Here is a 26,502-nt window from a genome sequence, read left to right as displayed (position 1 = left end):
AACGTTCACCAGAGTCATGAAATTGTAGTTTTAGATGATATTTTTAGTCTGGGCCTCTCCCAAGTAAATAATATTTTTAATGATTTATCCAAAATTCTTGATCTTATATTTTTTGATAATTTGATTAATAGTAAAGTAGAATTATGCAATGTACCATTAAGTCCTTGTGATATGCACCACAAGCCGTTGGTAATTAATATTGAGTTTTATATTTTTTTGCCTTCTGCTTCCCCCATTCCATATTATCATCTGAATGATACTAACTTGTCACTTATTAACGCCTCTATTTCAACCTTTGATTGGGTTTCCCTTTTTTCGGATGGCTCAATCGATGATTGTTATACTAAGTTCTTGGTTGCCCTTTTTAATATTATTGATACTTATGCCCCTGTGAGGGTACGAAGATCCTATAGGCTTCCCTGGTACACAAAAGGTTTAAAAAACTTAAAGAATAGAAGGGATAAGCACTACAAACGATTTATATTGACAGGTGAGACTCGAGCAGGAGAGCTGTACCGGCAATTTAAGCGGGAATTTGATTTCCTTAATAAGTTCCTCTACAATCAGTATATATCCGATGTCGAAGCTAGCCTTCGATCCAATCCTAAAGCTTTTTGGCGGTTTGATAACAGCAAAAAGTCAAAATCGGACATACCTTCATCCATATGTTATGGTAATTTAGCAGCCGACTCGGATCAGGGCGTTTCTGATCTTTTTGCAAAATACTTTGCCTCTAACTTGGAGCCAAAGGTTCCTTGGAGTGATCATGAAACTCTTCTTAGCATTGAGCCTTTTCTCAATGTGAGTAACATGGACGTTTTGGACGGTGACCTAGTTGAAGCCACTGGACATCTGACCGAGTCGCTCACACCTGACGTGGACGGTATCTCCCCATTCTTTCTTAAGAGGAGTATCGCTTCTCTTTCTACTCCCCTTCAACTGCTGTTCTCCTTTTCGCTCTCTTCTGGTAGATTCCCCCACCGGTGGAAGATTACTTCTATAACGCCTATTCACAAAGGTGGCAGTAGGTGTGACGTTACTAACTATCGACCTATAGCCAAAATTTGCAACGTCGCTAAGATACTGGAGCGGATAGTAACTAAAAAATTGACTTTTCTGGCTCGCAATTTCATATCCCCCAACCAGCATGGTTTTCTGCCTGGGAGGTCCACTACCACTAATTTAGCTGTCTTTTCTAAGCACTGCTTTGAAGCTTTTGAAAACCGATTTCAGGTTGATGCCATTTACACCGACTTCTCCAAAGCCTTCGACAAAGTGTGTCATGCTGCCCTTCTGGCCAAATTATATAAATTAGGTATTCATTCCTGCCTATTAAGTTGGTTCGAGTCTTATCTGGCTGACCGACCTTGCCACGTTACTGTTGGAGACGCTATCTCAAGTCCATTTGTCACCTCCTCTGGTCTTCCACAAGGCAGCTCTCTTGGACCTCTTCTATTTATAATTTTCATTAATGACATCTCGTCATGCTTTCGTCATTCGCACTTTTTAATGTATGCGGATGACCTTAAAATCTATAAAGAGATTAGCTGCATTAGTGACAGTTACTTGTTACAGGAGGATATATCCAGAGTTTACTCATGGTGCTCCCGCAATCTTCTTCCATTAAACTTATCTAAGTGTTTGTTTACCCGTTACAGTAGGCGGTCTCTTGAAATCTGTACGGGTTATTCCATCAACAATTATAATTTGGCAGCTAAAGAAGAGGTGTTAGACCTTGGTGTCTTATTCGACAGCAAATTTAAATTTTCGGGTCACTTAGACTACATTTTACCTAAAGCGTATGCTATGCTGGGCTTTGTTAAGAGGCACGTGAACCAGTTTAAAAGTCCATACTCGAGCCTCAGCGTCTATGCTGCATTCATTCGGTCGAGGCTGGAATATGCCTCAATCATTTGGAATCCGGAGTGTAAAGTTCGTTCCAATAGAATTGAGCGACTCCAGAAAAAATTTTTAAAATTTGCACTTCTGCCTCTTAGGTTTCAGGATCCTGTTCCCTCATACCAGAGCCGTTGCCTTCTTCTGAACGTTTGCACGTTGGAGGATCGGCGTAAACTGGCAGCGTTAACCTTTTTAAATAATTTAATCGTTAATAACATTGATTGTCCTTTTTTGTTGGGACTCGTTAATTTTAATGTTCCTCAAAGGGATCTTCGTACCTTTGCCCCCTTTCGGGTCAAATGTCATAGGGCCAATTATTTCTTAAATGAGCCGATAGAGCGGGCTCTTTCTTATTTTAATTCTTTGCCGCCTAGCCTCCGAACTGAGTGGGGCTCAGATAAGGGTGTGTTAAAACACAAGTTATTAAGGCATTTATTAAGTTTTTGTTAATTTTGTAGTTTTATTTATTAGGTGTAAGTTGTTATGTTATGTAGCCATGTAAGGATTTGTCCATTGGCGAAATAAATAAATAAATAAAAAACTAGTCTCTCAGTTTTAAAGCTATCGACTTGAAACTTTGCACACACCCTTCTTTCCTTTGCACGCAGTATATAAGTCGGAACGGCCGGGATCGGCCGACTATATCCTATAGCTGCCATATAACTGAATGATCGGGAATGGTATAACTTTATATAACGTCAAAATAATACGACATGCCAAATTTCATAAGGATCGGCCGACTATATCCTATAGCTGCCATATAATTGAACGATCGGAAATTACCCAACTTTCGTGTTTTTGAAGATAGAAAGCTGGAATTTATTACAGATTATATTTTTGGTCAGTTAATCCGACCTACCAAATTTTATAACGACCGGCTGACTATATCTTATAGCTGCCATATAACTGAACGATCGGAAATGGTTTTTGGTAGAAATACCAACTTTGGTATTTTTGAAGATAGAAGTTTGGGACATTTTTAGGTTTTGTATTATAATAAATTGGGTTATATTATCATATTCTCATAAGGATCGGCCAACTATATCCGATGTTTGTGATATATATCCGGTTTTAACTGCAAGGGTATATAAACTTCGGCTCCGCCCGAAGTTAGCTTTCCTTTCTTGTTTTTTTTTTTAAATTTGTTTTGTTTTGCTTCTTTGTATACCTTTGTTATAATTTTGGTTAAAAGTGTACAACACAGTAAAGGAGACACCTTTGGAACCTACAAAGTATATGTATTCTTGATCAGGATCACATCCTGTCTGTCCGTCTGTCTGTCTTTTTCTACGCGAACTAGTCTCTCAGTTTTAAAGCTATCGACTAGAAAATTGCTTGAATTGACTTAAAACCCTTTTTTCTTTGTATGCAGTATATAAGTCGGATCCCGGCCGATCCCGGCCGACTTTATCCTCTAGCTCCCATAAAACGGCGGATTGATCGGAAACTTTGGTGTTTTTAGAAAGTTCAGACTTCGTACGAATGCTATTTTTTCAAAATAATACGACCTACCAAATTTCATAAAGATCGGCCGACTACATCTTATCTGAACTGAACGATCAGAAATCGTATTAGGTAGAAATAATAACTTTGGTTTTTTTTAAGATAGAAGTTTGGGACTTTTTTTTAGATATTTTATTGTAATGAATTGGTTATATTATGATGTTCTCATAAAGATCGGACAACTATATCGGATTTTTGCGATATATACCCGGTTTTAACTGCAAGGGTATATCAAGTTCGGCTCCGCACGAAGTAAGCTTTCTTTTCTTGTTTTTTTAGATTTCATATTGAATTGAAAATTTTAGGTCTTTCTTTATGTACTTTTAACTTTTTATTATAATTTCCGGAAAAACCTTTATATCTATCTTCCATCCTATGTCTTACTTCATTTCTTAAAACTTAATCTCCTGTAGATATACGTAATAATGTCGTTACGTTTTCAATTTTTGGTTTCTTCATTTTTTTTTAAGACTATGGGTTAGTAGCATTTTTTTAGTTCTTTTTTTTGCTATTTCTAATCTATACATAATTTCTTTTGCGTAATCTTCTAGGTTACATAGTTGTTCTATGATTTGTATGCTATTAAAGTACTTGAGTAGATTACTAGTTTAACCAAAAACTAACTCATATGAACAATAACTGTGTGCCATAGAGGGGGTCGTAGGGATTATAGAAAATAACTATAAACAAAATATTGGAGCCATACACTCAGTTGTATTTACTGATTTGTAAGATCGTATATATTCATAAAATGTTTTGTGGCTTCCCTCTATTCTTTAAACGGTTTGGTGATAGTGTGCAATTGATTTTATCTTCTGTATTTTTAAATACTTGCACAAGTCGTTTATAACAAAGTTCTTATATTCTGTTTCCATGTCCAATATGAACGCCTTCATTGGACCGTACGTTAGAATAAAGGTTTTAAATATTGCAGTTGCTAATATTTCGTCACTAAGTTAGTAACTAATTATTTCGTCAAATCACATATGAGTGTGACTGCATATTCATTTCCTCTTTCCGATTTAGGTAATGGACCAATTATATTCACTATCACTCTGTCGAAAACCTTCATAGGGGTTTCAGTAATGGTTAGAGGAGTCTTTTTTATTTTTTTTTTTTATTTTGGCATTTTTTATGTACTCAGTTATATCACGTATCATACCTTTCCAATAATAATGTCTTTTTACCTTGGTCAAGGTTTTTGTAATGCCTGTGTGACCTTCTTTATTGGATCATCATATAATGTAGACAATATAGCTACTTTCCTTTAAAAATTTGTTATTGTGGTCACCGGGTTGAGTAGCGCTACTCTTAATGTTTTTAATATTTTATGGCCCATCATTTAAAAATTATCTTTTGAAATTTGTCCAAATATATTTAGGTACCTAACTGTAAAATCCAATTCCTTTTATTCAAGTCTCACAAGTGTTAATTTGGAGCTGGGATTTGTTATTGGAAACTTGCTTTCTATGCTTTCGATGCATAGGCAACTGGTTTAATTCCATTGTAGTCTTGTGTTGGCACTGCACCACAAGCTATCTTCAATGCATTTGTGATTATACAAAATTCTTTTGTAAAAACTGGGTACTGTAGCAGAGTTGGGCTTTGAGATATTCAAATGCATTTAGACATTCAGTCTTTTTTTGTTCTTATATTTATTATTCACTATACACCTATATTTAAAACTAGAAGAATAATTAAAAAGAGAATGTGGCAAAGACTCAGCGGTGGCGCCTGGGTATTTTAATATGACATAAAAATTTGTGTCGTCTTGTAATATCCCAGTAACGTGACTTCATGCATGAAAAATTAGAATTTTTCAGGATGTAACTTAAAGTTGTAGCAAAGATTATAAAGTACATAGATGGGACATCAGGGCCCAAAATGGTCAACTTTTATCGTCGAGTTTGTTGGTGAGAGGGTACGCACATGCACACGATTCTATTTTTAGAACTCATTACATGTATCCGTCAACAAAAATGTGAGCCTTTGTATGTATGTGTGACTGCTCGCACGACGGAGTAAACATGTTTTGGCTTCCAAATTTCAATTTCAATTTCTCGTTTCTGTTTTCGATGCGCCGATGTGGTAGTTGCTAGAACAAATAGTATCTAATCGCCGCAGATCGAGACAGGATGGAAGCGTAATGCATAGAGTAGTTACTCTATGTCAAATTTTCTGTGTTCAAATTCTCGTAAGGACTTTGAACTATTTCTTTCTTTTATAATTATTTTATTTTTTATTTTTCTTTAATTGTAATATTTTTCTTTTATTTTACAATTGGAAAATTGTTGTATTCTTTATTATGTCCCCCTAATAAAATTTCAAGGGAGTTCTTTCGGTACTTTGTCATCCGACACTTATTTTTACAACAATTGTAATAGAATGCAATTAAAAACAAGAAAGGAAAGCTAACTTCGGGCGGAGCCGAAGTTTATATACCCTTGCAGTTAGAACCGGATATATATCGCAAACATCGGATATAGTTGGCCGATCCTTATGAGAATATGATAATATAACCCAATTTATTATAATACAAAAACCAAACCTAAAAATGTCCCAAACTTCTATCTTCAAAAACACAAAAGTTGGGTCATTTCCGATCGTTCAGTTATGTATATGGCAGCTATAGGATATAGTCGGCCGATCCTAATGAAATTTAGTAGGTTGGATCAACTGACCAAAATAGAATCTGTACTAAATTCCACCTTTCTATCTTCAAAAACACGAAAGTTAAGTCATTTCCGATCGTTCAGTTATATAGCAGCTATAAGATATAGTCGGCCGATCCTTTTGAAATTTGGCATGTCGTAATGTGTTGCCAAAAACAGCTCTCATGTCAAATTTGATGTCTCTAACTCTAAAAACACCAAAGTTATACCATTTCCGATCATTCAGTTATATGGCAGCTATAGGATATAGACGGCCGATCCCGGCCGTTCCGACTTATATACTGCGTGCAAAGAAAAGAAGGGTGTGTGCAAAGTTTCAAGTCGATAGCTTTAAAACTGAGAGACTAGTTCGCGTAGAAACGGACAGACAGACGGACAGACAGACGGACAGACGGACATGCTCATATCAACTCAGGAGGTGATCCTGATCAAGAATATATATACTTTATAGGGTCGGAGATGTCTCCTTCACTGCGTTGCACACTTTTGGACAAAATTATAATACCCTCTGCAAGGGTATAATAATAATAATAACGTAAAAATTAAAAGTAAAAAAAAAAATTAATAAAAAATTGATAATTAATTAATTAATTGATTAGTTAATTAATTAACTTGATAAAATTTTTATTTTCCGAGTTCTGGGCTCAGATCATGTTTACCATATGTTTTTACATGGTCTTACCCACGGACTCGAATATAATTTTGTATGAGGTTTTTTGAGGTTATGTCAGAACCCTGACGTGCTGGGGTTTATTTGGACCTCGGATTCGGATTCAGCGACCCCGAAAACATATAGTAAACATGGTCTGACCTCCAGACCCGAAAAAATTTTTTTTTTTGTGTGGCTGTGTAATCTTTGTTTGCAGTTCCTACACATGTCAAAAACATTGAATGTTTTTATTAAATCATCCATAATAAGGAATGCTTGCGAGGGTTCAAGTCCAGAGAATGCAAGATTCATCATTCTTTGGAATGAATTTTGGCGCGATTTTAAGTCCAACAGGTTTTAGCGATAAGACCCATTGTTTGGTCATTGAGCGTTTTCAATGCCGTAAATAAAAAGACGAATTTGTTAATTTTGAACGTTATAAACAATGTTTATTCCTGCATGCAGATGAAGCCGGATGATCCGCAGATAGACCAGCTTATGGTGCATGCAGGGACTCAAGAAAATACAGAGAGAGGGCGGCCCGACAAGTCACCTCGAGCTAAAGCTCTCGAAAGTGGAGAGGGCGGCCCGATCTAGACATTGCCGAGCTAAAACTCTCTATAGAAAGCATGTTGAGTCGAGCGGCCGAGAGAGAGTCGGCTTGCGATCAAGAAAGCTTTTATACAAACTTAAGCCTAATAAATAAACATTACACTAATCATTACACTAAACATTACATAAACATTATTTAAACAAACATTAAACGCCGTGCTGCTGCTTGACCCGACACCCATTGTTCGTTGAAAAAGAAGTTATATCTCTTGATTTTACGTCTCGTTCTATTTTATGAAAACCTGACTATTGTCAATAATGGGCTATTGTACTTTGACACTGATGGTTCTACTATTTTGTTATACCCTTGCAGAGGATATTATAATTTTGGTCAAAAGTGTGCAAGCATATGGAGACATCCATGACCCTATAAAGTATATATATTCTTGACCAGGATCACCTCCTGAGTTTATAAAATCATGTCCGTCTGTCTGTTTCTACACGAACTAGTCTCTCAGTTTTAAAGCTATCGACTGAAAATTTGCTTGAACTTGATTTAAACCGATTCTTTACTTTACACGCAGTATATAAGTCGGAACGGCAGGGATCGGCCGACTATATCCTACTTTCCTATAACTTTGGCGTTTTTTAAGTTAGAGAGTTCCTATCTTGTACGAAGGCGAAATAATACGACATACCAAATTTCATTAGGATCGGCCGACTATATCCTGTAGCTGCTATTCAAGTGAACAATCGGAAATTATTCAACTTTCGTGTTTTTGAAGAAAGTGGAATTATATATTTAATAGATAGCATTTCTATAGATGTTAGTCCTTGGGATTGAATGAATCCTTGATTGATTCCTTGAATATAAATTTTATGGTCAATGTTTTTAACATTGAAAATGTCTGAATTTTCTTTTATCAACGAAATTTCAGTACTACATTGTAAGTACTTAGTAATAGTTTCGTTCATTGTTACGAAATTTCCTGTCTCAGGGATTGTTATACCCTTGCAGAGGGTATTATCATTTTGTCCAAAAGTGTGCAACGCAGTGAAGGAGACATCTCCGACCCTATAAAGTATATATATTCTTGATCAGGATCACCTCCTGAGTTGATATGAGCACAGTCCGTCTGTCTGTCTGTCCGTTTCTCCGCGAACTAGTCTCTCTCTAGTTTTAAAACTATCGTCTTGAAACTTTGCACACACCCTATTTTCTATTGCACGCAGTAAATAAGTCGGAACGGCCCGGATCGGCCGACTATATCCTGTAGCTGCCATATAACTGATTGATCGGAAATGGTATAACTTTGGTGTTTTTAGAATGAGAGTGTTCAATTTGACACGAGAGCTATTTTTGGCAATTTTTGGTAATCATAAGGATCGGCCATCCGATGTTTGCGATATATATGTATCTGGTTTTAACTGCAAGGGTATATCAACCCTTCGTCTCCGCCCGAAGTTAGCTTTCCTTTCTTGTTTTTAGTTTGCCATGCTCACAATTTTTGATCATTTTGCTTATGGCTTCCTTGGCTCCCAAAAGCTTACGTAAATGATCAACTTCTGCTGTGAACTTTTCCGCCGTTTTTCCTTTCTGTGTAGTTTTTGGCCTATTTCGCCTTTAATACATGATATGTTTCCCCTTGTATAGTGTCTTGCAATTCTTTTATAATTTCAGTAACTGTTGTTTCATTCTGTACTTTGTAAAAAGTTAATCCCAATATTTTTGATTTTATAACCTCGACTGCTCGCTTCGAATGTGCCTTTTGTCAAGTTTACAAGATTCAGAGCTGTTTTAAATTTTTTAAGCTTTATCCTCTGCCCGTTTAATTCTGGTATGGCATTGGAAATGTCTTTTTCACATAGACTAATCCATAGGAATAACTTTGAGGCATATGACCAGTGCAAGTGGTTTAGTTTCTCATTGTTATTGTATACTAGTGTTTGTGCTTCATTACAACATTCCACTAGTATTTTAGCATGTTTATTGTACCTCCTTGTATACTTATATTTTGATTTACGCATTTACAGGATTTTTCAAACGTAAGTTTAAGTAAGTTTCTGTAAGTTTATCCTTTATTTCTTTCTGTTCCATGCTGTTTTTATCACTATTCTAAAATAAATGTTACACTTTGGTACTGTAGACACAAAAATTTTTTTTTGTGTTTCAGTGCAACAGATCAATGAAGAAAATTCTAAGTAATATTTTGCAATGTATTCGTTTACGATTTCATTAAATGACATTGGGGCGTTGTGTAACTGAAGGGTAGCTTACACTCGCCAAGAAAATTCGGGGTCCCTTCTAAAGGTTTCCCTCATTGCCACCTTATAAAGTATATATTTTCTTGATCAGGTACACCTCCTGAGTTGATATGAGCATGGCCGTCTGTCGGTCTACCTGTGTGTTTCTTCGCGAACAAGTCTCTCAGTTTTAAAGCTATTGACTTGAAACTTTGCACAAGCCTTCGGAAGTCGGAACGGCCGCGATCGGCCGACTGACTATATCCTACATATAGTAGGCTGCCATATAACTGATTGATCGGAAATGCTATAACTTTGGTGTTTTTCGAGTTAGAGAGTTCGATTTTTTATTAATGAAAAATTTCATAAGGATCATCCGACTATATCCAACATCTGCCATATAAATAAACGATCGGGAACAACCCAACTTTCGTGTTTTTGACGATTTTTATTTTATTTTTAGAAAAGTTGAAGCTCCGTACAAATTCTTTTTTTAATCAGTTACTCCGATCAACCAAATTTAATAACGATCGGCCGACTATATCTGAACCATCGGTATTTGGTAGAAATACCAACTTAGGTATTTTCGAAGATAAAAGCTTGGGACTTTTTTTTTTTTTATTGTATTAAATTGGTTATATTATTATGTGTTCATAAGGATCGGACGAATATATCCGATTTTTGCGATATATATGCGGCTTCATCTGCAAGGGTATATCAACTTTGGCTCCGCCCGAAGTTAGCTTTCCTTTTTGTTATACCCTTGCAGAGGGTATTATAATTTTGTCCAAAAGTGTGCAACGCAGTGAAGGAGACATCTCCGACCCTATAAAGTATATATATTCTTGATCAGGATCACCTCCTGAGTTGATATGAGCATGTCCGTCTGTCCGTCTGTCCGTCTGTCTGTTTCTACGCAAACTAGTCTCTCAGTTTTAAAGCTATCGTCTTGAAACTTTGCACACACCCTTCTTTCCTTTGCACGCAGTATATAAGTCGGAACGGCCGGGATCGGCCGACTATATCCTATAGCTGCCATATAACTGATTGATCGGAAATGGTATAACTTTGGTGTTTTTAGAGTTAGAGTTAGTTCAAATTTGACATGAGAGCTATTTTTGGCAAAATAATACGACATGCCAAATTTCATAAGGATCGGCCGACTATATCCTATAGCTGCCATATAACTCAACGATCGGAAATGACCCAACTTTCGTGTTTTTGAAGATAGAAAGCTGGAACTTGGTACAGATTATATTTTGATCCATCCTACCAAATTTCATAAGGATCGGCCAACTATATCCGATGTTTGCGATATATATCCGGTTTTAGCTGCAAGGGTATATAAACTTCGGCTCCGCCCGAAGTTAGCTTTCCTTTCTTGTTTTTTCTTGTTATCTAAAGTTTGTATATAAAAGGGTAAGTGATCGTAAAAATTTTTGGATAGAACAAGAAAAATAATAAGAATAATAACTACAGTTATTATAGTAAAGTAAAGTGTGGTAAGGTTTTTTTTAAATTAGTTTTAAAACATTATTTTTTACCATTTTTATCTTAGTTACATTAATTGATAGTTAAATTAATTAATATAACCAATAATATAATTTCTTTCGTCACCACCACCAAATAACGAATACCCCAATTTTGTTAGGGTCAAAATCAAAATTTTTGTCCGCTTTGGGACAAAAATTATGTGTGACACGCATACATACAAAGATCCAAGCGCAGACCAACCTTCTTCATTGCGCTCCTTTCGGAGACAGAAAAACGGAAGCACTCGATGAGAATATTAGCGTAAGATGAAAGAGCAATGAGCGTAAGAAAGAGAGTAAGAACTAGCTCTGGCGCCTGCTGGGGCCTGTCGCCAGAAATTGTTCCGTTCATTTTCGTTGTATGAAAAGGGTTGTCTATATGCTGTATGGTTAGTGCCCTTGCCTGTGATAAGAGAAACGAAGCTTATGGCGTGAGCAACGAACCACAACTCCGTATGCATGAGCATTTTCAAAAACAAATGAGCAGCAAGAGCAATTGCTAATTGCTTTGCTATTATATTGAAGTTGTCGAAAATTTGAATTATAGTTTATAGTTGAATTGTATTTTGTAGTTGTTAGTTTCTAAATTTACTCTAAGATAGCTTAGGGCGGAGCGGGAGCGAAAGCTCATATTCGCTCTGGTGTGAATTCGCCCCGCTTCGCCGCAATAGATAAGTTAGGCTTAAGATTAGAGAGAAATACATTCGAATCTATAACGTTGATGAGGCACGACCATTTCTTTCGTTTTCGTTTTTCGCATATTTTTAAATATTTAGCAGCCACCCTATTTTTGTTATTTTGCAAGTGTGAGATAAAACAATCTCGTTAAACATTTTGGCGCCCTGGGTGGACAATAGTGAAAAATATTTAAAAATAAACAAAGTGACAGTGACACTGTGTTATTACACACAAAAAAGACTTACAATTTAAAGAACTGCTCGCGACGCGTCCTTGAAGTGCAAAATAAAAAACAAAATTCACCGCGTCGTGAAACCGCCTCAAGCCTCCAGGATCATCACCGCAGGATCATCGCCACTAGGAAAACCATCTACTTCCATGCCGTGCACCTGCATCGACTGCAAAAGGAAAGTGGCAGCGGGATTAAAGGATCCCAAGGCAGAACCGCAGGTATTTGTGCAAAAAAATTGAAAGTTGAGAAAAGACAAATTCCTTTTAATTCTTGGCGCATACGTACTTGAAATTAGTAGAGCTAAAAATTTGAGTAGTTTAGTTAAAATAATTAACAAACTGCCTGTGGTTAAATTGACAATAAACATTAATACATATCCACATCACTGTCGCCCCCACCCCCTTTACCCCTCGTTCGTTTTTCGCCAAACAAAATAGTTTAATTTAGTGCAGCCAAACATTTATTTATATAAAAATATATGTACAAATATAATACATATTTACGTGCACAAATAATTTGGCGTACAATTTTCGTTTTCGCTCCAACCGTTGTCTGCTGCTATATATGTATGTATGTATATGCATTAGGTTGGCGCATTTTATTTTACCGGAACGCCAAGTGTCGCGCTACCCTATAATTGTGGGTATACACCTTTTTCGGTGTCATTAGCAACCAACTATTTTTTTGGATACTCAGTGCCTCGACTATCAACATTATTCGACTATCAATTAATTAATTAATTATTTCATCTTTTTCGCCATATTAATTAATTATTTTTCGTTTTCGCTAGATATTAAATTAAATATCTTTTTTCGTTCGTTTTCGTTTTTGAATTTAATTTATTAATTAAATAATTAAAATAAATAATTTTTATATCAGTCAAAAATTTTTATTTTTATTAATTAACAAATAAATTAAAAAATTTTATTTAAAAAAAAAAAAATAAATTTTAAATTCTTTATCGTCGTCTGTTTATTAAAAAATAAATAAATTTTCAAATGGAAAGTAATAAACAGAAACTAAAATCCACGACTCTTGATGAATTAAGAAGAAGATTAAATGTCAGGGTAAAAAGCATTCGCCGGTTAGAGGAACGTTTGGAAGCTGGGTCAGTTCCTTTAGTGAAGACCGAGCTAGAGTGCAGGCTTCAGGTTTTAAATGAGACAATATTTAAGGCAAATGAGTTGCAAGACCAGATCAAGTAATTAGATGAGGAAGATGAATTTGGAGCCGAGTTGGAAGAATTAGATATAACAACTAAGGCAAGGGTGATGTCATTATTAAATGCCTTCACGTTAGCTGAAGAGTCCCAACTAGCTACTGCAATTTCTGCAGCCCCAACTCAAGCTCGACTTCCCAGTTTGGCATTGCCAAAATTTAGTGGAAACTATTCGGAGTTTAAAAATATCATGAGTCTCTTTGAGACATTAGTAGACAAGGATGTGAACATTCCAGTTATCGAGAAATGTAACCATTTAATTTCTTGCCTCTCTGGTGAAGCCTTAGGAACTATCAAGGCATTTCAAGTCACCGAGAGTAATTATGACAAAGCTATTGCTAGTCTGAAAAGAGTTTACGATAACGAATGTTTCATCTTTGCGAACCAAATAAGCAAATTATTCAGCCTTCCGAAAGTTTCCCAGCCGTCTGCGTCGTCGTTGAGAGGTCTCATCGCCACAGTGTCATCGATCTATGGGTCACTATTATCCATAGGAGATGACACTAAAATTGCAAACTCAATGATCATTCACTTAGTTTTGAGTAGAGTAGATCCAGTGACCAGAGAAAAATGGGAAGAGTCACTGGATTATGAGGAATTGCCGCTGTGGTCCGATTTCGAAAAAATATTAAATCGTAGGTACCAGCACCTGTCCGCTGAAGAGACTGGCAAGCCAAAACCGGAGTAAATTGGGTTCGGGAAGCAGCACAATATGAGTTCGTTGGCTTGCTCCGCTTCCAATAAACAAGCTTGCAGTTATTGCAACGCACAAGACCATAGCCTTGCGCAGTGTAGTCCGTTCGCTCGCCTTGCTGTAATTCAAAGGGTTTGAGTTTGTCAAGTCAGCCTCATTATGTTTAAGTTGTCTGCGAAAAGGTCACACGGTTGCGAAGTGTAAATCGACTTGGTGTCAAATTTGTGCAAGATCGCACCACAAACTTCTGCACCGATTTACTGTGACCGAAAATAACTTGACGTTACCACCACCAAATGTACATCCTCCTCCAGCACTACATCTTGATGACCCTTCTACGTCACATGCTTTTCCTGCGTCATCTCTAGAAAGGGTTTTGTTAGAAACGTCGATCGTAAGCGTTAGAACTAAAAATGGCGAGCATCATTGGCCCGAGCATTACTTGACTCGGGGTCACAAATTAACTTCATTACTGAAGAACTTGCTCAACGCTTACAGAACCGTTGGGAGGAATCGTGTATCAACTTGCTTGGAATTGGTCAATCTAATTCCCAGGTTAAGAAAAAGATACACACTGTGGTGAAGTCAACAATTAATGGTAGTGAGTTTCCGTTCGACTTTTGGATTTTGAGAACTATCTCGGGTTATCACCCTGACCAGTCAGTGAACGAAAAAGATTGGGACCTACCAAAGAACTTGCCGCTAGGAGACCCATATTTCTACAAACCTCAGCGGATAGACATGTTAATTGGAGCTGAGTCATTTTTCGAATTGTTGTCTGTTGGCCAAATAAAACAAGGGCCAAACCATCCCATCCTCCAAAAACTCTCCTTGGATGGATAGTATCGGGAAAATAAAAAGCTAATACCTCAACTCCTCAACAGCCTGTCTCTAGCCAGAATTGCCAAGAAGAATTACTCGAGTCGATAGATGGCAATTTGAAAAAATTCTGGTCGTTGGAAGAAGTACCAACTTCCAAAAAGCTTTTGTCACCTGAACAAGAGTTATTTGAGGAACATTATCAGAAAAATACAGTTGTACTGCCTTCAGGTCGATTTGAAGTCAGCTTCCATTTAAATCGGATCCAAGCGTTTTGGGAAACTCGTTCGAGGTAGCCAAACGCCGTTTTTTGTCGCTCAAGAGAAGATTATCTCAAGATCCGAAATTAAATAAAATTTATGTGGAATTTATGGAGGAATACGAATCCTTAGGTCATATGTCCCCTACAAGCAACGATGTTCTTGCTACTCCACACTACGTCATACCCCATCAGTGTTTCTTACGGCCTCAAAGCACATCGAACAAATTACGATTCGTGTTTGATGCGTCTTGTAAGACATCAACACATAAGTGTCTTAACGATTTGTTGATGAATGGTCCTACCATCTAGGAAGAGTTGTATTCAATTCTTCTTAGGTTCCGGCTGAACAGATTCGCTCTGATAGCCGACATAAAAAAGATGTATCGCCAAATAATGGTAAATGAAGCCGATAGGCGATACCAGTTTATAGTGTGGAGGAAAGACCCATCAGAGTCCTTAAAACTGTGCAAGCTCAACACCGTTAAATATGGCACTGCACCAGCCCCATTCCTAGCCATAAGGTGTTTGAAGAGGTTAAGTGAATCTGTGAAAAATACATTCCCTCCAGCTCGAGTTATTGGGTCCGACTTTTACGTCGACGACATGTTAACGGGTGCTGGTTGCATTGAGGAGCTAAAGACAATTAAGTCTGAAGTAACTCAGGTTCTGCAAAACGCTGGGTTTGAATTGAGCAAGTGGTTTTTAAACTCGCCTGAAGTTACTGCATCCGAGAGCACGGTTAAGCCAATAACACTTTCGGACTCAGAACTGACTAAAGCATTAGGAATGGCTTGGGTTCCTAAAGAAGATTTATTTAAATTTGAAATCGATGCTTCAGTCATGAGTCAAAGTGCGACCAAGCGGAACATCCTTTCGGGTACATCGAAGTTGTTTGACCCCCTTGGCCTATTAAGCCCGATACTTATAAAAGGAAAGATCCTATTGCAGGAACTTTGGCTAAATAAGCTAAATTGGGATGAGTCAATTCCACTGCACTTAGAAACAGCGTGGAACAAAATACAAATTGCCTTGTCGCAATTAGAGGACATCTCAATATCGAGATTCGTGTTTACCGAGCCGATGTCACCGATTCAAATTCATGCCTTTTCTGACGCATCGATGAGAGCCTACGGAGCCTGCGTCTATATTCGTTGCGAATCTGCAGAAGGTATTAAAGTTTCATTGTTGACGGCAAAGTCCAAAGTAGCGCCGCTAATGACAAAGACGCTCCCCCGTCTTGAGTTATGTGCCGCTCACCTTCTCGCAGATCTCTGTTAGATCTCGCTGCAGACCGTCCTCGTTGGAGTCGAGGCCGTCCTGAACTCACGTCCCCTGGGGGCTCTGAGTCAGGACCCAAGCGACGGCGAGGCGCTTACTCCCGGGCACCTGTTGACAGGCTCATCGCCCTACCAGCACCGCGGACTCCGGACCAGCAGGGTCTAACGTGCTTGCAACGATGACGGCTTGTCTTGTCAATCAAGCAAATGTTTTGGCAGCGATGGTCCCTGGAACACGTCTTGGGGGTACAGGCGCGGTCGAAGTGGCAGAACAAGGAGGACGACATCCGGACGGGCGAGCTGGTCCTGATCGCAGAGGATCACCAGCCGCCACAACACAGGCTCACGGGACGAGTAGGAGCAACACACGCCGGCGCGGACGGAAGGGTCAGGGTCGCCGTCGTCCGAAATAGCTCTGGAGCGGAATACAGGAGAGCGGTCCACAAGCTGGCGCGGCTGCCAGTTGGTTAAAGCCTGATGGAGGCCTTTAACGGGGCCGGTGTTAATTGCTTTGCTATCATATTGAAGTTGTCGAAAATTTGAATTATAGTTTATAGTTGAATAGTATTTTGTAGTTGTTAGTTTCTAAATTTACTCTAAGATAGCTTAGGGCGGAGCGGGAGCGAAAGCTCATATTCGCTCTGGTGTGAATTCGCCCCGCTTCGCCGCAATAAATAAGTTAGGCTTACGATTAGAGTGAAATACATTCGAATTTATAACGTTGATGAGGCACGACCATTTCTTTCGTTTTCGTTTTTCGCATATTTTTAAATATTTAGCAGCCACCATTTTTTTGTTATTTTGCAAGTGTGAGATAAAACAATCTTGTTAAACAAAGAGCAATGGGATGAACAACACTGATTTAGACGGTTGTGCCACGAGCAACTGTATTATCATTCTCTGGTTTTTAACAAGTTTTTGCATGGTCGTTTTTATGAATGACATTAGCTATTTCATAGTTTATGAAAGAAACTTTGTTAAACACCATAGTTTCCGTTTTAATATGTGTTCTGAGGTCTGTTGAGCGCTTTGTGAATTAGGTTGAATTGGATTTTCCGCTCCAGATCCTAAAGCATCCGCATAGGTGAAGCCGTTGGTGGTGTTTAGAGGACCGAATGAGGACCTTTAACAAATAAGACGTCTGGCGTAGTTTTTGATCCAATGTACACATTCTGTAGATTTGGATTGCGCTTTGGGGTCGCTTGTCGCATGCCACTCGTCAACTCCTTGAACACCAAACATCCTCTTTGTTTTGCCATATGGTTGCTTCCGCAGTTTCCACATTTCTTTACGGTGCTATCTTTGTTTGAAGAGCAGTGAGCGGAGTTGTGAGCGGAGTGTTGAGCGTCCCCGCAAACTACACAGACAGCCCGAAGTGTGATGTATGACCTTGTGTGTCCATACTATTCGCAATTAGTGCATTGCACTAGACCGTTGCGTTTATGTGGCTCTTCTACAGTGATTCTCCGATGCTAAAGATATTGTTGCTTTTGCCTTTGATTAGAATGTTAGTAACATTATTGGCGGCGAAGGCCTTTCCTTTAAGGACGGTTTTGGTTTCCGCGGCGGTTTGATTCCCTTTACTACCAATTGTGATCCCTTGCTGCTTTTCAGCTGTCGTGTCTTTGTTTGCGCCTTTGATTCTTGGATGTTCCTTTTGACGATCAGGACAACATGAAAGTTGTTACCGTTACCGATCAATGCTACAATTTGGTTGTCCAGGGCGTTCGAGCTTTTCTCCCCGGTATATGGTAGATTGGATGGAGCTTTTCTTTTTTGCGGTGTCTTTCGCAGATTGGTTTTCCTCAACCTCCGCCAGTATGACAAATTTTATGCTATTGTATCTGCCTGGTTCTTCGTCTATCTTCTTTTTATTATCCGCTGTTTATTACCTGCAGGCAATCAAGTTTTTATTTTGAACAACAAAAATTGAATGTAGCGATTCATTCCAGTATATGTGGCCGGGACCACTTTGGCACTTTCCGAAGATGCTATTTTGGTACTCGCTGCAGTAGTTGACATCGCGGTATTTTGAATTGCAGTGGATGTCGCTGCGGTTGCAGAAATTGTGCACTGCTTTATGTCGGTGCCATATTTGTATCCGCCATTCCGCAGGGGTTTTACATTGGTAACTCCATGATGCAGAAGTTGGAGTGAGCAGAGCGGGTTATCAAGACCGTGCCCTTTTGCTTTCACCGGTCGGTAGGGCGGAGTTGGTCTTAATCGCCGATTTTTCCATTTCGGTATCGCGGGTTGAAAAGTAAGAAGAAGCTCAGAAAAACAAAGAAATTGGGTTCGGTCTTTTGATCGTTGCTCATTGAGCTCATTTGCGTGGCACTTTTTTTTTGTAGTTTGTGTTTTTTGATTTGGTTAACTGCGATTTTTTTGCAGTTTTCCCGAAGCTCGCGCAAAGCACGTCTTCTTAGTTCGATAGTTAATCAATTAATCGCGTAAAAAAAATTTAAATTAAATTTTTTTGATAATGATACGAAAACCAATAGTACAAGGCTTTCATATGTTTATTTTTGATTGATTAGTTATTTTATTTAAAACGAAAAGAAATCAACAGATACGAAATTGGTCAGATACGAAAATTATATACCCTTGCAGTAGGATACTGATACCGATGAAATATCTGCTTTGTAGACCGGTCCGTATAAGAATTCATTGAAAAACGAATTTCTTAAAAAAAAATATTAAAAAGAGAGTCAAAAGCTTCTATCTAACAAGAAAAATCTGTCTGCGCCTACCTTTTTTTGCATTCGGGCGATTATTATTAAGCTTGTGTCTCTTCAGGCTACATCACTACGCTTTCCGGTGGCCGACCGTCTACTGGAACAACTTGCCGTTTCAGACCGGGCCGTCGATGGACCGTTCTTCATCATAGCCTTGTACATTCGTTCTAACAGCGTATTTGGCATCCATCATGCTTTCCCGTGTGGTCTCGGGACCCGGAGTCACTCTGCATGCTATCTATCAATGCTCAGCAAAATCTTGACACTGTACTTTTAGATGATACTTTTAGACTGGAACTCTTCCAAGTAAATATATATAAAGATATATTTACATATTTAGTTATGTATCAAGAAATAAAAATATGCAGCGTATGCGATCCCACGCTGAATCAATGTGAACGTGACATATTCAGTTATGTACCAAGAACTAAGAATATGCAACGTATGCATTCCACACTTAATCAATGTAAATAATCGACATCTAGAGCGGGCGACTTCGCTTCCATATTTTTGTAAACAAAGGGCAGCACAAGTAAGATTTTTCCAACAAGAAATTAGTATTAAGTTGATATCAATCGAATAAAGACTTAAAACTAAATCCTCGTTCACAATTTCTATTTAGCGTTGTTCTTATTCAACTGACGGGACATTAGTTCGACTCATTTAAATAGTAAACAATTTTACTATATTATATATATATTATATATATAGTTATATACTTGAATTTATTAATTATAATATTTTTATACCCTTGCAGAGGGTATTATAATTTTGTCCAAAAGTGTGCAACGCAGTGAAGGAGACATCTCCGACCCTATAAAGTATATATATTCTTGATCAGGATCACCTCCTGAGTTGATATGAGCATGTCCGTCTGTCCGTCTGTCCGTCTGTCCGTCTGTCTGTCCGTCTGTCTGTCCGTCTGTCTGTCTGTTTCTACGCGAACTAGTCTCTCAGTTTTGAAGCTATCGTCTTGAAACTTTGCACACACCCTTCTTTCCTTTGCACGCAGTATATAAGTCGGAACGGCCCGGATCGGCCGACTATATCCTATAGCTGCCATATAACGGATTGATCGGAAATGGTATAACTTTGGTGTTTTTAGAGTTAGAGAGTTCAAATTTTACAGGAAAGCTATTTTTGGCAAAACATTACGACATGCCAAATTTCATAAGGATCGGCCGACTATATCTTATAGCTGCCATATAACTGAACGATCGAAAATGACCCAACTTTCGTGTTTTTGAAGATAGAAAGCTGAAACTTAATACAGATTATATTTTTGGCCAGTTGATCCATCCTACCGAATTTCAATAGGATCGGCCGACTATATCCTATAGCTGCCATATAACTGAACGATCGGAAATGACCCAACTTTCGTGTTTTTGAAGATAGAAGTTTGGGACATTTTTTTTAGATTTTTTATTTTAGTTAATTGGTTTTATTATGATGTAATCATAAGGATCGGCCAACTATATCCGATGTTTGCGATATATATCCGGTTTTAGCTGCAAGGGTATATCAACTTCGGCTCCGCCCGAAGTTAGCTTTCCTTTCTTGTTTTAAAATAACTTTTTTATGCAATGTACCATTAAGTCCATTTGAATTTTATAGTTTCTTGCCTTCCCATCTCATAGTATAATCTGAATGAATTTAACTTATTAACGCGTCTATTTCAGCTTCCTGCTTGGCTTTCCAATTCAAAGGATTTGGCCGCTAGTAGCTTTTCGCATACTTTTGGTTTTTGTCCTCTCCTTGACCAGGAAAATTATAAACATGCGCACAAAAGAATCTTTGGTTAAAAAAAAAAATAATAATGTTATTTTCGTTGCTAAAAATATTGTTCATGAATCAATTTTTATACCGTTGCATAAGGTGTCCAAAAGTGTGCAACGCAGTGAAGGAGACATCTTCGAACCTATAAAGTATATATATTCTTGATCAGGATCACCTCCTGAGTTGATATAAGAATGTCCGACTGTCCGTCTGTCTGTTTCTACGCAAACAAGTCTCTCAGTTTTAAAGATATCGACTTAAAACTTTGCACACACCCTTCATTCTTTTGCACGCAGTATATAAGTTGGAACGGCCGGGATCGGTTGACTATATCCTATAGCTGCCATATAACTGATTGATACAAAATGGTATAACTCTGGTGTTTTTAGAGTTAGTTCGAATTTTGTACGAATGCTATTTTTGACAAAATAATACGACATGCCGAATTTCATAAGGATCGGCCGACTATATCCTATAGCTGCCATATAACTGAACGATCGGAAATGAGAATAGAGAATAGAAAGTTGGAACTTCGAACAGTTTTTTTTAAGATTTTGTGTTGTAATAAATTGGTTATATTATGATATTCTCATAAGGATCGGTCAACTATATCCGATTTTAGCGATATCCGGTTTTAGCTGGAAAGTTCGGCTCTGCCCGAAGTTAGCTTTCCTTTCTTGTTTTTAAAATGTTTTTGTGCGGAGCTCCGCAGATGGGCGGTGAACCACATGGGCTGAGTCCATTTTGTGCGATCCTTCTTAAAGCTCCTATTTTATATCTCATATGAAACATCGGCATGGCCCTATTCCGTTTTTCCCTATTCCGGATTTTCACCATAGTTATTTAAGCTAGGGTATTATTATGTTATTATAAATGACTTTCTTAACATATTCGTTATGTATGCAAATGTTAAGTCTGTCAGATACGAGAGCATTGAAAGTCCTTGAATCTGTACAATACTAAATCTGAACTGGGAAGGGAAGGTGATCTTTGCCTCTCTGTTGGTCTTAGTAAATCTAAATCTGAACTGGGAAGGGAAGGTGATCTTTGTCTCTCTGTTGATCTTAGTATACTTTTGTTTAATAATTTACGTACATTAAAAATCCTTCCTTGTTAATGCCAAGCATTAAGCACATTGGTATCGTTGTCTAAATTAACCATATTGATGGTTATATTGACCATTGAAGGCAATTTCGATAGCTATACTTGGATTCCAGCATATACTAGCACGCTTAATATTATAAACTAGATGAACTAGATTATAAAGTCATAAACAAATAAACTTATTTGATAAACTAGAAATTTTACTTGTAAAATTCGCAAAATAATCCCTTTTTTCATTCCATACGCTTCATTAAATAAACATATGTGTTAAACTTATGTCTAAACTATGTCTTCAACATTTTATTTAATTCATTTTACTTTTTTTTTGATTCATCAGAAACTAACTACATGGAGGATACTTTGTACAAGGAAGCTTTAGATGCTGTTAAAACTACTCCGGAAGAAAACCAAGCCGAAAAAAGGGGCAAAATGGTAACAAATTATGATGAAATAGAATCACTATTAGAATCAAGATTAACTTCAAAAATTAGCCCAATTAACAAACTCGACCCTCAAGAGGCAAACAAAATAGGTTCTAATACAAAGCTGGATAGTTATGATGGTAATTTTCTTATAATAAATGGAAATAATAAACTTCGAAAAACAAAAAAAGAAGAGATAAATTTAATTGAATCGGAATTTACAAACGAACTAAAAATTATTAACTCCACTGTTGTTTATGGTGGAATTGAGGTTGAATCTGAAGTTCCTACACATACACCAAGTAAAATTCCAGTGCGCCAATCAAAGTGCACATCATGGGCAGGTGCAGATACAACACCTAAGCAAACCACATTTGAATCACCTTACTCCTATAATGCAATGGAAACAACAAGTACAGAAACGGAATTATTTCCTCGAAATAATAAATACTCTATTGGATTTGAAAACACTTCTAATATTAAGGATTTGACACCAGGTAATTAATAAGAAGACTTACTACAATAAAAAATAAGAACAAGCAAAAGTTTTAAACCAAAAATGCATTACAAACAAAGCTATACAAATTCAGACATTGTTTTTCACTTTTCAATTAAAAAGTAAATTTTGTAAGGGTTTTTGAACATTTTAAGAAATTGCGTATATATGATATTTTTTTTAATAAAAAAAAATGATAATATATAAGATATCATAAAAAAATATTGACATATTTAAAATTTTCTGTGTTAAATAAAACAAAAAAGGAAAGATAAATTTGGGCGGAGCCAAAGTTGATATATCCTTGCAGTTAAAGCCGGATTTGTATCTAAAAAATCCGATATAGTTGGTCGATCCTACATATATCATGGCCGAGATTTTCAGAATAAAACTAATTTATTAGAATAAAAAATTTAAAAAAAAATAAAAAGAAGCCAAGCTTCTATTTTCCAAAACACAGTATAGGATATAGACGACCGACCCCGGCAAAGGAAAGGGTGTGTGTGCGCACATCGACAGCTTAAAAACTGAGACACTATTTTGCGTAATAACAGATAGACATACGCACATGCTCATATCAAATCAGAAGGTAATCCTGATCAAGGATATGTATACTTCTGTAATTGGACGATCGCTATCTGCCTATCGTTGCTCGAGGCGGAGAGTTATGTGACTTAGGGAATCCTTTTATAATGTCTACAAAGCCCCCTTTTGCTTTTGCCACTGGGGTGTTAAACATGGTAAATGAGATATCCTGGCAAGTAGATGTGCTGACCAGCGCGCATGTGTGATTCTGTGGCATGCATTATGTCTATGTTATGAGCGCTGGGGAATAGTCGAAGCTCCTCAGATACTCTGACTAGTCCACGAGCGTTCCACAATCCGATATTTAGTGATTGTTGAATCATTTCGGCAATCGCGCAACGAGTACCTGAACCAGCTCTTTGAAGGTTTTGTTGAACTCTGTATTTTCCTGCATCAGCTAAAACAGAGTGTCCAGTTTGGTATTTATGTCGCGGATGAATATCTATCGCTGTGAACTTATGGCTGAGCGTAGGGTCGGAAAAAGAGCTTGCGTCAGTCTGCAGGGTTGAGCCAGTCCTTGCTGGACTCTCTTTGGGTCGAGCTATATCAGCATACGATATATTCCTTCTTAAGGATTCCGTTGGTATGAATCCACGCGAAGCGCGTGCTGGATGATTGGTTGTCGGGAGTCTAGGCCTCGGCTCGTGTTTTTTATTTTGTTCTATTCTGACTGAGCCGCTTATATCTGTCGTAGCGTGGTTACCGCTACAGTTTATGCACAAATATGTGTCGCTCACACAGTAAGAAACCAGTAGCGTGAGGCCCAATACCGTTACAACAAACAGGGTCCAGGACACAGTAGTTTTTCGAGTGCCCAAAAATTTGACATCTTTGACATTAAAGCAATTCCTTTCTAAGGGCTCGGCAGTGACTCTGTATCTCCCAGGATTTGTTATTTTTAGGAAATCTGCTACGTTTTCTCCCTGCTTTAGGTTAACATAAAACAAGTTTTTCCTATTTTTAAAATTTATTGTGGCTTATCAACGTTACCAATCTGTCTTTTTGGGGCAGTATAAGTTAAGGAAGGTTATGCTCGAAGCCGTCGTCAGTAAATCCCTGTTCAATCTGTGATTTCGGTACCTTTGAATGGATTCCTTTGCGAACTACTCTGAAAGCCTTGTCTTCTTTTAGCTTATGGTGCCAAAATTGGCAGTTAAACGATGTCAGTGTTTTTACAGCTACCTTAAAAGCGTCAGAGTTGGACGCATATATTCTGGAAACACCAAATTTGGAAGTGCGAATGTTGTAGTTTGAGGAGCCAATGGTATGATCAAGAAACTTTTGCAATAAGACTGGATTGCTTTCACAGGTATCTTGTTGGATTTTTGGATTTTTGGTCACCACCAGGAGAAATTGTATCCCCATTGATAGAGTTAACATCCTCCAGGTCCTGTTCCATTTGTTCTGCTTCAGCAGCCAGAATCGTGAATCGATTTTTACCCAATGCGTTTGTGGAGGAAGAATCGGCCGGCTTGTTGATCGCCGTTGTGGTCTGCAATTTAGTTTAACGGATCGGGAGCGGAGTGAGGACTGGTGAAGAGTGCTGAGCCAAAAGTGCTGAAGAGTGCTGAGACATTCACAGAAAATGTTTCTATACTTTTAAATGTGAATATCACCATTTTGGTATCTAATTCTAGAACTGAATACCATTTTGGAGTCAGGGCTTTCAAAAAATATAATTTTACAAAATAAAAAAAAGGAAAGGATGCCACAGGATTATACAAAAGATCCTAAACAGCCTTGTTGTAAATATTGTTGCGCAGTTTTCCTTGACATCAAGCAGGCATTTCACAGGGTCTGGCATCCAGGACTACTAATGAAAATAAAAAGGAGCGTACCCCATGAGCATTACGTCTTCCTCAAGTCATACCTGAACGACAGGTCATTTGGGGTCAGATGTGGAGACGCAAGGTCAGATTATAGGCCTATTAAGGCAGGTGTCCCGCAGGGTAGTGCCCTTGGTCCAATTCTCTACACACTATACACAGCAGATATGCCTGTTATAGATGAAGGAGGTTTGCTAGCTGTAACATATGCACACGATACAGCTTTTCTAGCTTCGGCAAGCTTGTCACAGGATGCCTCTGACTGTATATAGCGTCAGCTCGATGCCCTTGACCCTTGGCTTCAAAGATGGAACATTACGATTAATCATGATAAGTCCGCCCAAACTACATTTACCTTGAAGAGAGGCGACTGTCCACAGATTAGCATTGGAGGCACTGCCATACCACCTAACTCAACCCCTAAATATTTGGGAATGACGTTAGATAGGCGTCTAACATGGAGGACCCATCTACTGCGCAAACGAAAGCAAGTACAAGAAAAGCTGCAGCGGCTTTACTGGTCGATTGAACTTAAGTCAACCCTGAAGCTTCGGGTAAAACTACTAATATATAAGTCAATAGTGAAGCCAGTTTGGACGCATGGTATCCAACTGTGTGGGCATCCCTACAGTCAGCGCTGAAGTTAGAAGATTCGCCGCTAAATACAAGGACAGACTAAGACGACATCCCAACACTTGTGCCACCAATTTGCTGGACAGCAGCACCATCATCAGAAGACTCAAGAGAAAGCATACACTGGATTTACTAAATTAACTTTTTAGATTCATAGCTTGTATTTATCAAACTCCTATTGAACCTTGACAATTAAAAAAATTGACTAAGAAAATTAAATTATTGTCCTTAACTGAGGACAGATTGTAAATAAAACTTTCAAATGTTGCAAAAAAAATAAAAAAAAAGGAAAGAATTCAAAAAAAAATTTAAGTCTTTAAATTGGAAGAGGTTACTACTATTTTATGTGGTTAAGTATATTAATAGTGATTTTATCCTACGAGTTAAATATAAAACAAATGGTAAATATTGTTTAATAATATAAATAAATATCGGCTTAAAGTTTTTGGAAAATTGTGGTTCTAGGCTATGTATAAAACCTGACTTAGAATTCTTTTTCATTCCTGATTCAGCCATCTTTTTCGAGCCACATTCAGACATCTTTTTCAGTTCAGATAAAGCTTTCTATTTGTGGCCTGTTTTATTCACTTCTGAATTCTTGCCAGTCTAAATCAGGGTGCATTTCTAAAAAAAAAAAAAAAAAAAAAATTTCCACAAAAAAAATAAAATAATCACTCCTGCATTCGTATTCGT

The 26,502-nt window shown here is 37.7% G+C and overlaps 1 protein-coding gene across 6 annotated transcripts in view; it reads left to right on the top strand.

Annotated features, from left to right (window-relative positions):
- Asator (tau-tubulin kinase asator) overlaps positions 1-26,502 on the top strand; it is a 160,431-nt gene that overhangs the window by 111,346 nt on the left and 22,583 nt on the right. For 5 of the 6 annotated variants that reach the window (XM_070282322.1, XM_043213623.2, XM_070282317.1 and 2 more), the window contains one exon: positions 22,185-22,766. In XM_070282322.1, coding sequence (XP_070138423.1) covers positions 22,185-22,766 — 582 coding nt within the window. Of the gene's footprint in view, positions 1-22,184; positions 22,767-26,502 lie in introns of those variants that run through there. The other variant, XM_070282318.1, reaches the window with a different exon arrangement.

This window comes from Drosophila bipectinata, chromosome 4 (assembly GCF_030179905.1).
Source record: "Drosophila bipectinata strain 14024-0381.07 chromosome 4, DbipHiC1v2, whole genome shotgun sequence".
NCBI lineage: Eukaryota > Metazoa > Arthropoda > Insecta > Diptera > Drosophilidae > Drosophila > Drosophila bipectinata.
Note: the sequence above shows the minus strand (reverse complement) of the source record. Positions and strands in the feature narration are given on the sequence as shown.